We start from the raw sequence: 16327 nt of genomic DNA, 5'->3' as shown, positions 1-16327 counted from the left end.
TTAGAGAGAGACTGGAAATACCAATCAGCAGTATTATTTTAGCTATGAGAATACATTTACATAAAACAAACAGATCCCAAATATTAAATCATGAGTATGTGTCCTTGGCTCTGAATAATATATTAAGACTCACCAGGCAAAAGCAAATGCAAGGTGTTCTAAGTCTCTAGTTGAGAATTATTTTTGTAGCTTGAGCAACTGTTTCCCCTTATTCTATTGCTTGGTAATCATTTGACTTGATGTCGCTTTCTTGCAAACAAAACAGATTGGAAAAAGAAAAAAACCAACTACATTTAACAGTACTAGGTGGAATTTCTTTCTTTCTTTCTTTCTTTTTTGCTCCTTCTCTCCTTCCCTTCTTCTTCTTCTTCTTTTTTTTTTTTTTTGGTGAGGAAGATTGCCCTTAAGCTAACACCTTTGCCAATCTTCCTCTTTTTGCTTGAGGAAGAGTGGCCCTGAGCTAATATCTGTGCTCATCATCCTCTATTTTGTATGTGGGATGCCATCACATCATGGCTTGATGACTGGTGTAGGTCCATACCTGGAATCCGAACCCATGAATGAGGGCCGCTGAAGTGGAGCATGCCTAACTTAACTGCTATGCCACTGGGCCCACCCCTTCTTCCCTTCTTTTTAAAGGAAGAAAACTCTGTGGTGAAGTAGAATGAAGAAAGGTAGTAGAGTAAGATAAACCTGAGTTTGAGTGCTGTCTCAACCACTTACTGCAACTCAGGTCTTAGGCAAGTCCTTAGCTTCTTTAGCTTCTAGTTTTCATATTTATAAACAACCCTCGCAAGGTTGTTGTGAAGCTAAATGTTCATGCAAGTAAAATGTCTGATAAAGGCTGAGGCATTGTAGGCAATAGTAAATGGTAATTGCTTTTATTATAATTAATAATAAGGTTGACCTAGGGATTAAGATAAGCAGTTGGGTGAAATGGTTTGCTCTATTTTACCAACAAACTGTTGTGGTTGAAGAAACTCTGAATTGTGTCTATTGTTAGGTAAAATATGACCTTCAATAGAAGACCTAACTTTCTGTAACTTAAAAATAGAAACCTTACTCAAAAGAGTCAAAGGAGAAACCACTAGAAATAATAAGAGAGTTCATCAAAATGGCTATGTATATATCCCCAAAAACTAAGTTAATCATTATTACTAAAAATACTAATTAGAAGAGATAATGCAAAAAGAGATTACAGGTCTAACCTCTACTGCTGCCGCTACCACTAATAATAAAAAATTTAGGAATAATCTCACTATGTATGAAACTCATATACATGTCTTTTTTAATTATGAAATTTCACTGAGAGATATAAAAGAAGGCTGAATAAATGGAGAGACATATCAGTGTTCGTAGATGGGAAAATTGAATATTGTAAAGCTACCAGTTCTTGATACATTAACTTTTAGAATAAATGGAATTACTGGGAAAATTACAGTAGGATCTTTTTTGAAGGAAATTTAGCAACAGAGTTCAAATAAAATCATAAATAACTATGAACAAATAAAAGAAAATTTAAAGAAGAGGAATTCATCAGTGAAACACATTATAAAGCTGTAGATATTAAAACTTTTTTTCACTGTACTGGTATAAGACTAGACAGATCAATTTTATAAATCAGAAACAGATTTCGATGTGAAAAATATGTTAATATATGATATAAAAAGGATCACAGTTTAATTTCACCAGCTGAAGGACATTTAGGTTATTTCCAGCTTTTGGTGATTGTGAATAAAACTGCTATAAACATTCACTTACACTTATATGTGAACATAAGTTTTCATTTCTCTTGGGTCAATAGCTAGGAGTGGAATTGCTGGGTCATATGGTAGGTGTAAATTTAACTCTATAAGAAACTGCCAGATTGTTTTCCAGCCATTCCTGTCAGCAATATATAAGAGTTCTAGTTGCTCAGTATCCTTGTCAACACTTGGTATTGCCAGTATTTTTAAAGATTGGCACCTGAGCTAACAACTGTTGCCAATCTTTTTTTTTTTTTTTTTCTGCTTTATCTCCCCAACCTCCCCCCCCCCCCCCCCCCCGTACATAGTTGTATATCTTAGTTATGGGTCCTTCTAGTTGTGGCACGTGGGACGCCGCCTCAACGTGACCTGACGAGCAGTGCCATGTTCGTGCCCAGGATCCAAACCCTGGGCCACTGCAGCAGAGCACGAGAACTTAACCACTCGGCCACGCGGCCGGCCCCATGCCAGTATTTTTAAATTTAGCCATCCCATTAGGTGTGTAGTAGTATGTCATTCTGGTTTCAATATGCATTTTCCTAATGAAAGATGTTGAACATCTTTTCAAGTGCTTATTTGCCATAGATAAGTGTTCTTTGGTGAAGTGTCTATTCAGACCTTTTCCCCATTTTTAAGCTGTGGTGTTTTCTTATTGTTGAGTTTTGAGAGTTCTTTGTATATTCTTGATACAAATCCTTTGACAGAAATGTGATTTGCAAATATTCTCCCAGTTGGTGGCTGTATTTTCATTCTCTAGTAGTCTTTTAAAGAGCGAAAGTTCTAAATTTTAATAAAGTCCAATTTATAAATTTTTATGGATTTTGCTTTTAGTGTTGTATCTAAAATTTCTTTGCTGAACCCAAGTTCAGTCAGATTTTCTCCTATGATTTCTTCTAGAGGTGTTATAGTTTTACATTTTACATTTGGGGCTGTGGTCTATTTCGAGTTAATTTTTGTACCAGATGTGCGTTTAGATTGAGGTTCAATTTTTTGCATATGGATGTCCAACTATTCCAACACCATTTACTGAAAAAACTATCCTTTCTCCATTGAGTTGCCTTTGCACCTTGTCAAAAATTAGTTGACGATATTTGTGAGGGTCTGTTCCTGGGCTCTCTGTTTTGTTCCATTGACCTTTGTGTCTATTCTTTCACCAATAACACATTGTCTTGATTACTGTAGCTTTATAGTAAGTCTTGAAATTAGTTATTGAGTGTCCTCCAACTTTGTTCTTCTTTGGCTATTCAGATTTCTTTGCTTTTTCATATTTAGAGTCCGCTTGTGAATATCTACCAAAAAATCCTGCTGAGATTTTGATTGGGGTTCATTGACTCTATAGATCTAGTTGCTATATTATCTCTCTCCATTTATTTAGTTTCTTTTTTGGTTTCTTTCATCAGTGTTTTGTAGTTTTTAGCATAAAGATCATGCACATATTATGTTAGCTTTATTCCTAAGTATTTCTTAGAGATAGATGGCAAGAATTATTCATGTTTTGTAGACTGAGACACTGAAACTCACAGCGGTTAGACTTGTTGAAGGTAACAGCGCTGGTAAATTAGCAGCAGATTCTGGTTTTAAGGTGTCCTGGGTCTGTCTAGTGATTTTTCATTGGCAGAGCTTCTCATAGTAAAAAGGCATGGACTTTGGAGTTCTTCACCTTGGGTTCCCAATCTGTTCTCCAGTACTGGTTAGCTGTATCATTCGTTTAATCTCTCTAGGACTCAGTTTCCTCATTCAAAGTACCTACCTCTCAGGATTGTGGCGAAGATTAAAGGAGGCCGTATGTGTAAAGTTTCTCATGTGGTTTGGTATACGTGTAGTACATCCTCAATAACTGGTAAGATTGTCTCTGTTACTATTCATAGTAAAAGCTAGTTGTTACTACCTTTCCCAGAACTTGTCATCTGTCCTCACTAATTAAATGAGTGAAACTGGCAATGCAAGGACAAGCACTAACAATAGGTGCTTAAGTGTGAGACAGAAAATTTTCTATAAAACCTCTGTATGTTACCTTCTTTTTTATATGTTTACCATAAAGCAGAAGAAATGTTTTGCAATAGTGAATTGTGATTGGGAATTTCAATGGATATATTTTTATTTTAAAAGGGAAAGCTTAAAGCTTTTCTTTAAAAGTGGTGGCTTTAAAACTTTCCACATTTCTGCAAAGTCTGGTTTAACTCAGGAAACTCATCAGCTTTAATATTAAGTTTCCCAGCTTTGCAAAGATTTGTGACCCTACCCTGGCATAACATAAATGTGAAATGTAATTTGAGTATCAATGTTATGCTAGAGTAAGACCTTTTATGAAAATAAAAATTCTCTGTTGATAATTCCTTTTCCCTGGAATGAGCCCTTTCTGAGATTCCTTTACTCTAAACCTACAAAGATGAAATATGGGCCTAATAAAAAGTACATTTTGAAGTAAATACACCACACACTTAGGAAATCAGACCTATAAACAAGAGAATATAATTTGCTCTTTCGTTGTTTTCTATTCTTTTGATGTACAGGCAGAGGTTTGAATTAAGTATTCCTACGCTGGATTCTGACAATTATTTTTCCCTTTTTTTCAATTTGAAAATCAGGAGAGATGTTATTTTGTAGATGCTATCCTAGGTGCAAAAGAGTGAAGCCCTATGTTGGATAGGCTGGGTAGATTCAAGTTGTTATACTTACATGCATTTTCCTGGTCTTTGTTTAAATACAGTAGGGTTTTTAATGATGAATCTCAAAGGGAAATAAGCAATTATATGTGAAAAAGGGGGTGGAAATCCTATACATCTTTATTTTTCATTGTTTCCTCTTCTCCCTCATTCTACACAGAGCAATTATAACCCAAGACTTAAGTTGGAGCCAAAGGGAAAAGAAAAGATTCTACTTCTTTAGTTAAATAGCATTTAAATCCCAAAATATTCCTCAATTCCTTATGCAATAGTCAGCTGAAGCATTAATCCCTTTTTGCTATCTTAATTGTAACTTTAGCTTTGAAAAAAGACTGAGTTATTAGTTGGGTCCCACGCTGACTTTAGCACCACAGTCTGCACCAAGGCTTCCCTCTAGCAAAATTTAAGAATCTAGTCTAGTAAAACCTCATTGCTTTTTTCCCAAAGTTTTTGTTTATTTTTAAATTTATATCCAATGAAATTTACTCATTTGGTCTTCTGTTCTATTAGTTTTGACAAATGTACAATCAAGATACAAAATGGTTTTATTACCCCCTCAAAATTCCCTTGTTCTTCTCCTTTGTAGTTATTTAACCTTCCCCCTTCCCCTCAACTCCTGGAAAACTCCTGATTTGTTCTCTGCTCTTATAGTTTTGCCTTTCGCAGAATATCATGTAAATGGAAACATATAATACATAGCTTTTTATTCTGGCTTCTTTCATTTAACATAATGCATTTGAGATCCATCCATGTTTTTGCATGTCAATGGCTCATTTTTTTATTGCTAGTAGTATTCCATTGTAAGGATGTACCACAGTCTTTCCAGTTCACTAGTTGAAGGATATTTGGGTTGTTTCTAGATTTGGGTGATTATGAATATAGCTGCTATAAACATTTATATACAAGTTTTTGTGTGAACATAGGTTTGCATTTTTTTTGGATAAATACCCAGGAGTGGAATTGCTGAGTCATGTGGTAAAGATATATTTAACCTTATAAGAAACTGTCAAACTGTTTTCTGAAGTGTCTACACTATTTTGCATTCACACCAGTAATTTTTGAAAGTTTCAATTGTTCTCCGTCCTTGCCAGCAATTGATATTGTCAGGTTTTTGGTTATTTAACTTGAGCCATTCTAATAGACAGGTACTCATTGCCTCTTAGTGTGCAGTTTGCTCTTTGACTTCCATTCAGTGCTCGTTGTTTTAATGGCTACAATGTATGTATAGAGAACAGAACTGCTTCTATCTCCTTTTGCAAATTAGACTGTGGTTCTAACTAATAACTGTGATATCCATTTTGCACTTAGAATTTGAATAAATAAGTAATATTCATCGGAGCTCTAGATAATATGCTCATCAAGTGATCATGCTCCTCTGATAAAGATACTAAAGTTAATGTGTGTCCAAGTATTGAAAATATTTATTGTTCTGTTGCATACCTACTTTGCACTGTATTCTGTCTTACTTAATTTTTAAACATTACACCAGAGTTAATAGAGAGAGAAAAAGAAGAAGGAAAGGGAGAAGGTGGAGGAATAGGAGATTATTCCCTGGGAAGCGGAGAAGGTGTGTTTTTTCTTTGGCTTTAGGGTACAATGCAGGAAATAGTAACAATTGTTCCAGTATGATGGTTGCTGACATGATCCCTGTCGTATGATCTCAGTTTATAAATCTCCCTCAAGTATTTTATATCCTACAATCAGGTTATTCCCTTCTAATAAAAAGCCCAAGAAACTCAATTTCTCCATAATTAAAGATGACCCCCAGATATTGCCTCACAAAGTAGTTTTGTTTTCCTGATGAAGATACTAAAGTGTAGTACGCCTATCCAAATAGACACGTGAAGTTTCTAGACATTTGAAGTCCTGGAGGTAAGTCCTTCCCCTATTTTAAGGACTATTCGGACAAATTTGAAAACTGGTGGTACTTTTAAAAAACACTTTTTATACATATTAAATAAGAACAAAAAGTACACTTTAGAATATTTTGCTTATAGTTCATATTGATAATTTTTAAAAATGTTTTTCAAAGTTTAAACTGACTAATTGAATTTGTTAGTATTTTAAATTTTAGTTATAAGATTAAGTACTGAATCTTAACGTGTTTTAAATGCATATATTCTAGGTTTTCTTACTTTGAGATTGAACAGAAGATGCCATCAAAATTATAGTACATTTTGTATGTCTTCTGAATATGGGGAACAATGAAAAGTTTTGGTAGCCTAGAGCAGTTTTTTTTGGTATTATTAATAGGTAATTTTTTTGTATTCCTTCAATTTCTGAAGATAGTGAAAAGGAAGAGTGAAATCATTGTTGAAGGAATGAAAAGCAGACAGAAATTGGATTTTGTAAAGATATTTCCACAGTTTTCCAAGAGGCTCTAGGTAGACTTTCGGGCTATTTCTGAGCCAGATTCCTGGGAGTGCTCTGTGTTAGTCACATTCACAAGTCTTTTTCCTAGTGTCCAGGTTGAAATGCAGTACTTGTTTTGTAATCATTTTAGATCAGCAACAGTGCTGTTATCAATTAATATTTCTTTGTTTATGAGATTTGCATCATGAATTGACTGAGGACACAGTTTTTTCATTTTCTTGTTCAAATCTTTCATTTACTGCTTTTATAGTTCTTTTTTATCTTCAAAAGGCTAACACACTGTTGTACCAAACTGCCATAATTACAGCACTTAGAAAGGACTTCAAAAAGGCATACAGAAACAGAGGACACATTAATTAGGATGTACTATCACAGCTAATATTTTTCTAAAAACCCCATCAAAGTAGCTGTATAATACTAACACAATTAAAATTCTGTAGGAGATATAAAGGACTTTTTACTGAGCAGGAACATGAGGTGGTTAAAAGTTGCATACAGTGCGACGCCAACCTGCTGTATGAAAGACCCAGTTAGTATGGGTATTTCCAAGACGATCATCTCTTACCAGGACAGGGGTTTGTGCACAAAAGGAGGACTTATCAGACTTTTAAACAAAATGATCCTTTTCTTTTTTGAGTGCTGAAAATTTTCATTTCTTGGGCTTTGGTAAGGGATTTTTTAAAAAGTGCAGTGTTTGATTTAAATGCAGTGATTGCTTTGGATACTTTTACATCAAGATCACCCTCAGAGAAAAATGCCAATGTATTGTCTTTTCTCTGGGGCTTTATATTTCTATTTTCAAATAGTTTGGCACCAGATTTTAGTTCCTTATTCTTCTTCAGAGTTCAAATCACTGTGTTTCATTGCTCTTCAGAGCCAAACAAAAGGAAAAAACATTGCCGAGGATTGCAGTCTCTCTGCTAACATTGACGTTACTCTTCTCTGATTATTTCTCTGTAGAGTTTTCTGAGAATTATAGGGCATTGAAAGGAAACCTGCTACTCAAATGCCAGAGAGTTTATTCCCTATTTACTCTTAGGCAACCAAATGAGCTTTTTGGCATTTCATTGAGACTTGTCTGTGATTAGCTTTTTGTGTCCTCTTCATATTGTTTCATTCTCGTTAACATCCACGCTAGTGACTTACCATTAGTCATGTCACAGACTCCTTTGTGCTGCTGTGGTGTCCAAGATTCTACCTCATTAAAAAGTCAGCGCTTCATCCCTTGTCTTGGCTGTGGGTTCTTCCCACTGCTTCTATCAATTGAAATTTCCTTTCTTTTTTCATATTGCCAGCCTCCTAGTAAATTGCACTGTTTCTGCACTAACTCTTATCTGGTTCCATATGAATGTCAAAAACTGTGAAGGCTCTGAGATTTTACTCTACTTACAAGCTAACAAGTTATCCTGACACAATTTAATGGTTGTTTATAGTGCTTTACATTTATTACTGTTGCTTATACTACTCATTTAACTTGGGTCATTTCAATTGAAATCAGTCACTGGAATAGGGCCTTGGATTCTGAGCTGCAAGCAGAAAAGCTGTGCATGTTCCCTGGTACTTGGTATGCTTTGGTTCAGCTTCCTTTCCTTTGGTTAATTTGGAGAGGGATGTTAACATGATATTGTATTTTTGTCTTGATACAGCATCTTCCTGGTGATGGACTTCATCCTGGTACTAGAGTGGTCTCTTTGCTGAAATATTTGCCATTCACCCCACTACTGTTAGGATGATTAGTACCAAGGGTGTATAAACAACAAACGCTCTTTTTCATCCTCTCTGAAACCGCATCCTAAATCTTTGTTTTCATCATTGTATTTGTAGGCACCCATATTGGTAATGTATGGAGCCTAGCAAATGTAGGACACCCTCTTATTCTCTATCTAGATGACCCATACCTTGGATTTCTGAATGCCAGGACACTAATTCTGCTTCCCTGACATTATCCAAAACTGCTATGGTAAGAAACCAAATCCCAGGCTTTTAGATCTTGTCCTTAGGGTGTAACAAAGCTGTGGCCTATGAATCTGACATCTGAATTGTGTTTGTGTTATTTTATCTGGTGTCTGTTTCTTCTAGCTCCTGTATGATTACAGTCCAAGTCACTTCCAGCTTATGTGCTGAGGCTGAGTTTTGTAGGTACTATATTATGCCGTGTTTACAGATGAGAAAAGAAAGGCACAGGATGTTAACTACCTTGCCTAAGGTCATAAAGTTAGTGATAGAGCTGGATTTAAACCTGTAGCTGTCTACCTCTACAGTCTGTGCTAATAATGCTGCACTTTGCTGCATCTTCAAATTGTTGTCATATGAAAGTTAGTAGGTAGTAGATGTTACGGATTCACGCTAGGGGCAATAATATTAGAGTTTATGGAGGAGTAAGTTTCAGCTGATTCTTGAAATAAGGGATAGGTTTGAATATGGGGAGAGGGGAGAGCATGCCAAGGAGCATGAATGAGCAAAGGTTCAAAGATGGGACTAAAAAGAGTATGTTTAGGGGCCGGCCCGATGGCACAGCAGTTAAGTGCACACGTTCTACTTCGGCAGCCTGGGGTTCGCTGGTTCGGACCCTGGGTGTGGACATGGCACCGCTTCGCAAGCCATGTTGTGGTAGGTGTCCCACATACAAAGTAGAGGAAGATGGGCATGGATGTTAGCTCAGGGCCAGTCTCCCTCAGAAAAAGGAGGAGGATTGGGAGCAGTTAGCTCAGGGCTAATCTTCCTCAAAAAAACAAAAAAAGAGTATGTTTAGGGAATAACAAAAAGATTGAATTGGCTCTATAGAAATAATAAGTAACCAATGAACTTGGTTAATACTGAAGGTTTACCCATTAGACTTTACTGAAAAAAAAAACCCGTAGTTTTTGTCTCAAAGTTCGTAGATTAATTTTCTTCTTAAAAAATTCTACTAATCTTACTCATTGGGAACACTGATTCAGGTCTCAGATGGAAGTACGTTAGTAAGGAAATGATAACGTAAAATTCTCAGTCTTTATTATATAATAGAATTTTTTAGTCTGTTCGTTTTTCTTGAGCTAGTTCTGCCCACACCAGCCTAATTTGGTTAGTTTAACTTGTGATGAAATTGGTCCAGCAGGAGGAATTGGATGTATGTTGAAATTCTGCCAGATTTTGGAAGAAAAATGTTATTTTAAGCGTTCTGTTCATTTTCGGTGGAGTGAAGGTCTTGCCATGAAGTTGTCATTGGCAGATTTACAGACCACTAAACACGGCTTCCTCATTTACAGAAACCACACACATACACACACACACACACACACACACACAGAAACTAGAAATAACGTGAAAACATGCAGCTCTGTCAAAGAAATGTCATGGTTACATAGCCCAGTGAAAATAAGAATCTCGATTGAGATGGGGAGCTGATTCCTTTCCTAAATTTGGGGCTGAAGAATCTGAACTCTTTTCTGAGTTTTGTAACTAATTCACTACCCAAGCTTGAAATATAGATAAAATAAACAAGTCACTCACCAATGTATATTCATTCATTTGGTTTGTTTACAAATTAAAAGAGGTGGGAAGAGCAGGGAGATGAGCTGACACTAAAAATTAGGACCTGAAGAAGTGTGGGAGGTATAGAGTTGGCCAAGTGGGAATATTTCTGTGGAATCCTTTGTTTTGATTTTTCTGGATAAATTGCTTGTGATGACCTAAAGAATTTTGAAAGTTAATTTCCTTTTCTAGAGTAGAGAAGCAAATTCCTCTATAACTTTCTATTTAAGACTCTGGATTTGCAGTTATCCAGTAACTTTTTAAAAATCATCAAAAATGACGTTAAAGATTATTTTTTCCAAGCAAAATTTTTATTAGTATAATGCCGTTTTATATAGTGTCTTACCTATTCAGAAATATACTTTGTTACCATAGATTTTGCTGGGCTTTTTAAACCTAGGTTCATAGCTATTTTGAAATGGGGGCTATTTCTAAAATATGTACAAGATTTTGTTTTATCTGCCGTTGATTTTAACTTCATATTTTTGCACATGCTTACAAAGTCCCATGTTGTTACTGTGTCAAACTTTGTTGAAAATACTTTCTTCTTGTTAAAATGAGTATAAACAATAGCAAAACCAAATCCTAAGTGATCTTTAAATGTATTTGTATTAAAAGGCTAAAACCAAGGACTTCTAAATATTTTCCTCCAAAGAACTGTTTGAAATGTATCTAAAGAAAATGTTTATTTTCTAAATCTTTTGATTTGGGAAAGAGATTCAAATTATGATTGGTTTTAACCCACTGATCAGGCTGACCCTGTGAACTTTCATCTGGACTTTATTGTTCATCATTTCCTCACCTTAAAATTTCAATTCTCCATTAATTTCTTTCTGGGAAGAACATATTCGTTTATGATTCCAGCTTTAGCATGATCTTGTCTGAACTGAATTAGTTATCACAGTTAATCATCTGAATCTTAGGCTTTTGCTGCTATGCAATGGGATTATTTATTATTTAACGTGTTGTCATTTCCCGCATGTGCTGTCAGTGTCATGTAAATAAGCACAGGCCCTGCCTTTGGAGATTTCCAATCCAGAAAAACTAATAAGGTACAGACCCACACACACATTGAAGTGTAGGGTAAGAGGGCTGAAGATGAAGAGTACTGAAAAGGAAATTGAGAATGTTAGTTTTGTAATTATGAACAGTACATAGTTTTATGTACTTTACTATGTATCTTTCCCAACATAAATAAACTAAATAGGATAGAAAGTGAATTTGAACTAGAATTAATTTCTTCCATCCTTTCAAAGTTGTCATGAACATTTATTAAGAAAAATAAAAGAGTTCATTTTCCTAGGAAAGTGTTAAATCTTAATTAATAATGTACCTTTTCTTCTTTCGTTTGCAGAATACATATGTAACTGCTCTGTGGTTGGAAGCCTGGATGTGAATCGCTGCAACCAGACCACAGGGCAGTGTGAGTGTCACCCAGGTTATCAGGGTCTTCGCTGTGAAACCTGCAAGGAGAGCTTTTACCTGAATCGTACTTCTGGGCTCTGTCTGCCATGTGACTGTAGTCCACATGGAGCCCTCAGCATGTCCTGCAACAGGTAAGCAGCAGAGGGTGGAGGTGAACTTAATTTTATTTTGTCAAGGAACAAAGCTCCTGCTCTCAAGGACCAGGCTTGTTTAAATAGGGGGGAGGGGCCATCGATTTACAAAACAGTTCATATACTTTTATCCCCTCATTTTGTATATTATACTTAATGTCAAGATTAAAAAGCTTCTAATTTACTGACTTAGTTCTTCAAAAGCACCTGGGTCACCAATTTTGCTTTGTGATAGTTTCTCTAAATTTCATGGAAAAAAATTACTGAGAAAGCAATCTGCTTTCTGGAAGCAATAATTTCCAAGCATTTCCAGTGGGAATGTTCTTGTTATGTTTATTAACATACCATTGGAGTTTCAGGAAACTTATTCTTTGGTTTATTTCTTTTCTTATCAAAATTCTAAAACGGTGTCTTTGCACATCTAAGGCTTAAACTTGGTAATATCTAAATTTCTTTAGCTAGTGGGGAAAAGACTGATTTCACTCTATATACCAGCATGTGTTCTGGGACCAAAACTAGATTAAGCAAGAACTGTCTGGGGCCTGGCCCTGTGGCCTAGTGGTTGAGTTTGGCATGCTCCACTTCAGCGGCCCTGGTTCACAGGTTGAGATCCCAGGCGCCGACCTACACCACTTGTCAGCTGTCCCATGGTGGCAACCTACATATAAAATAGAGGAAGATTGGTACAGATGTTAGCTCAGGGCTAAAATTCCTCAGCAAAAAAAAAAAAAAAAGGAATTGTCTGGAAGTACCTTTAAAATGGCAAGTTGTTTGGAGGTAACTTAATATAGTAGAATAGTGCCCCATAATCTAAGGATTTGCTTCCACTAAACTTTGACCTTGTATGAGGCACTTAGCTTTTTGTGGACCCCAAGTCAAAAAGCTGAAGAGACAGTGTTGTGTAAGGAAAACAACACAAGCTTTAGAGTCAATGTAACCTGGGTATGGATCCAAGATTTGCTGCCTTTTAGGAGCTTTGTGTTTTCAACAAGTTATTTCATTTCTCTGAGCGTCAGTTTCTTCTCGAGGTTGTGAAGGTTAAATGAGTAGAATGTATGTAAAATGCCTCACAAACGTCAGTCGGTAAATTCTCTTTTGTTGTAATTTCAAAGGAATATTGTTGGCTTAATGAGGGAATATTTTAAAGAACTTTTAGCTCCTTGTCAGAAAAGATTCTTTATACTTAGCGGTAGCTATTTTGGATGTTTTACAAATCACATTGTACTATCGTATCATATTGTACTTCTATTTAAAAATATAGAAGTGAACTTGATTAAGAAGCTTATAATTTCAAATGCAACAATAATCAATGTTTGTGATGCTTGGTGTTTTAAAATAATTATTTGTCTTAATCCTCACAACAACTCCTTTTACGTAGGTTATTAAATCACAAAGATAGTAAGTGGCAGAGAAGGAATTCCAAATTAAGTCTTCTAATTCCAGATCCAGTATCCTTATCACCATGCCAAACGGCTTCCATAATGAGAAAACTGATTATCTGTTATTTGAGATTGAGAGTATAGAAATTACTTACCATTGCTCTTTTTACTCCCTTAAAAACATGCCCACACAAGTCGTCTGTAGAAAGTTCACATTTCTTACCATTTTAAAAGATGAGATTTGGATAAGTTTGTTCATTCTGGTATCTAATGATATATCCACTCCTTCTTTTAGAAGATTCTGCAAACATATTTGCTTTGAGTACTTTTGGAGAGAGAGAAAAGTTTTTACTTCTAGGCCAAACTACCTTATTAGAGAAGAAAGAAATAAGGAGAGGATTGAGAGAGGGTTTTAGAAGCTGGAGAAGAGTGGGGGAAAAAAAGTAATACTAATATTTATGTAATATCTTACTGTTTTTTATAGGGCTTTCACAAACTATTTCTGATTTATCTTTTCCCTGACGGTTAATGTCGTTAAGTGACATGGGCTGAAACACCATTCTGAAAATAGGTAGTAACTATAAAGTAGTGGAAAAGGACATTAGACTACTAATTCAAAGATCTAGGGTAGAGGTCTATAAACCAAAGCTCTGAACCAAATCCAGCCCACTGCCTGTTTTTGTAAATAAAGTGTCATTGGAACACATATACCCCCATTTGTTTACTTGTTATCTATGGCTGTTTTGGTGCTGCAGTGGCTGAATTGACAAGTTCTGACAGAGACCATATGGCCTCCAGCCTAAAATATTTACTATCTGGCTCTTTAAGGGTAAGTTCCTCAACCCCTGGTACAGGGTTCCAGTCATGGTGGGTATAGTCAGGTAACCATGTAGCTTTGGGTAAGTCACTTTACTTCTTTTAAGCATTTGTCTTTTCATTTGTGACGTGAAGGTAGCAGTCCATGCCCTATCTCTCTCTTGTAAAGAGCTGTCTTAAGGATCAAGGAAGATAACACCTTTGTAAATTTTTACAATCTGTACTTGTTAGACAGACAATAAAAATAATAATAGGAACCACTTATTGAGTATATACTATATGCTAGGGCACTGTGCTTTTTTTTTTTTTTTTAAAGATTGGCACCTTAGCTAACAACTGTTGCCAGTCTTCTTTTTTTTTTTTCCTCTGCTTTTTCTCCCCAAGTCCCCCCAGTACATAGTTGCATATTTTTTAGTTGTGGGTCCTTCTAGTTGTGGCATGTGGGACGCCGCCTCAGCGTGGCCTGGTGAGAGGTGCCATGTCCGCGGCCAGGATCCAAACCCGTGAAACCCTGGGCCGCCTAAGCGGAGTGCGCGAACTTGACCACTTGGCCACGGGGCCAACCCCCTAGGGCACTGTGCTTTACGTGCATTATCTCCTTTAATCTTCACAAAAACTCCTTTGAGGAAAGAACTATTATTTTCCCACTTTGTGTGTGAGAATTTTGATATCTAGAGGGTATAGTTAACTCTCCTATGTTTATACACTAAAGCTACCATTCATTCCAGTTGAACAAATGTAGTAAGCAAATGCTTATTCTGTGAAGCAAAATGACTTCGCAGTTAATAAGTCCCTAGTAGAAAGCCCCTTGGTATTTAACACCCAAATATCCTAGAATTTACTTATCTCTCAATGCAGTGTGTTTTGGCTGATAATTTGTAAGAAAAATTTGTATTTATGTCCCAGAAACTCGATAAAGCCATATGTAACATTTTAAACAAAATAATATGTGGGCAGTCTTGTGTTAAATTCCAGATATAATTGGTAGAATGTCAGAATCACATGCAGACAATTTGTAAATGCACCACATGTCAACAAAGAAGGTGTACAGTGTGTTACTGCGTGTGAAGCAGCCGTTAACAGCCATAGGAAGTGTTTTTGATCAGGAAGTGATTTTGTAAGCATTTTTATGCTAACATGGGAGTTTGTTACTTATTTCTTACTTATTTGTGCTTTACTGTGTTTTAGTTACACTTTAACAGACTAGGTTGGTGGTTTGGGGTTGACGTGTAGTGCATTGTAATTTTTTTTCATTTAAAATATTGGAAAATAGGTTCTTTGTTAGCATTTCATGCAGAATATCTGATTTTCAGTAATGAAAGATTGATGCTAGGCAGGAGGTGGAAGATATTATTATTATTATTATTACCTGGTCTACAAGGACTATATTCTGTGTACCTGATAGGTTCTATTATTCTTAGTAGGTCTTTTTTTTAATGAGTAACACATGATTTAATATTATCTGCATAATATCAAAGCATGTTGACTTCTCACATCCTTTACCATCATCTTCTAATTGAAATCTGGAGGGACCTTGCTTCCCTTGCAGCCCTTACAAGTGAGGGATGTTTTCTCTCTCTTACCTCTGGACCTGGAGTTGGAATAGATATCTTCCTTTCTCCTTATTGCCACTCCCAGAGTCGGTTCCCTTCTGACTCACTGTTGTCTCTCTGAAGCTACATCCGTCATAATTCTGGATGATTTCAATATCTAGAGATGATCCTAACAATGCTTTGGCCTTTCACTGTCTTGACCTCTCTTCTCATAAGTTTTCTTTCATGCTTCTTCTAATCTTTGTTTCTTTTACTTGCCTTATTTCTTAATTGTCTTTGGTCCCAAGGATAGGCATATTAAATTTTTGAGATAAATCCATAATTCTTTTCTGTGGGTTACTGCAGAGTAATCTTTAATTAAAACATTTTTAACGATATTATTTCAGAATGCCAGGCAATTTGTCAGAACAAGCAATACATCACAAAAGTCATTTAAAGCCTGTACTTAAAGTCCTTGGAAGGAAGGCATGGGAGCTCTAAATCCACCTGTAAGCATTGCATTTCCTACTGCCAGAAAGGAAGTTAAATTGACACGAGAATAGAGGAACAGAAATGGGAAGTTGCAGGACTCTGTGTTTTGGCAAGAATGTATGGGTAAACTATGATGAAACACCTCTGTGTTCTGCTCCGCTGTAAATTTCTGTGGATGAGCTAAGGGAAAAGGGAAATCTTAGGCAAGTAGTGTGATACGTAGTAGAAAGGAAGGGGAATCTGAAATTGGTAGAC

The 16327-nt window shown here is 36.0% G+C and overlaps 1 protein-coding gene across 1 annotated transcript in view; it reads left to right on the top strand.

The window, feature by feature from the left end:
• MEGF9 (multiple EGF like domains 9) overlaps window positions 1–16327 on the top strand; it is an 81934-nt gene that overhangs the window by 30887 nt on the left and 34720 nt on the right. The window contains exon 2 of the mRNA XM_070596098.1: window positions 11652–11853. Coding sequence (XP_070452199.1) covers window positions 11652–11853 — 202 coding nt within the window. The remainder of the gene's footprint in view (window positions 1–11651; window positions 11854–16327) is intronic.

The sequence above is a fragment of the Equus przewalskii genome, chromosome 26 (genome assembly GCF_037783145.1).
Source record: "Equus przewalskii isolate Varuska chromosome 26, EquPr2, whole genome shotgun sequence".
In the NCBI taxonomy this organism is placed as follows: Eukaryota; Metazoa; Chordata; class Mammalia; order Perissodactyla; family Equidae; genus Equus; species Equus przewalskii.
The sequence above is the reverse complement of the archived record's forward strand: the minus strand, read 5'-3'. Positions and strand labels throughout refer to the sequence as shown.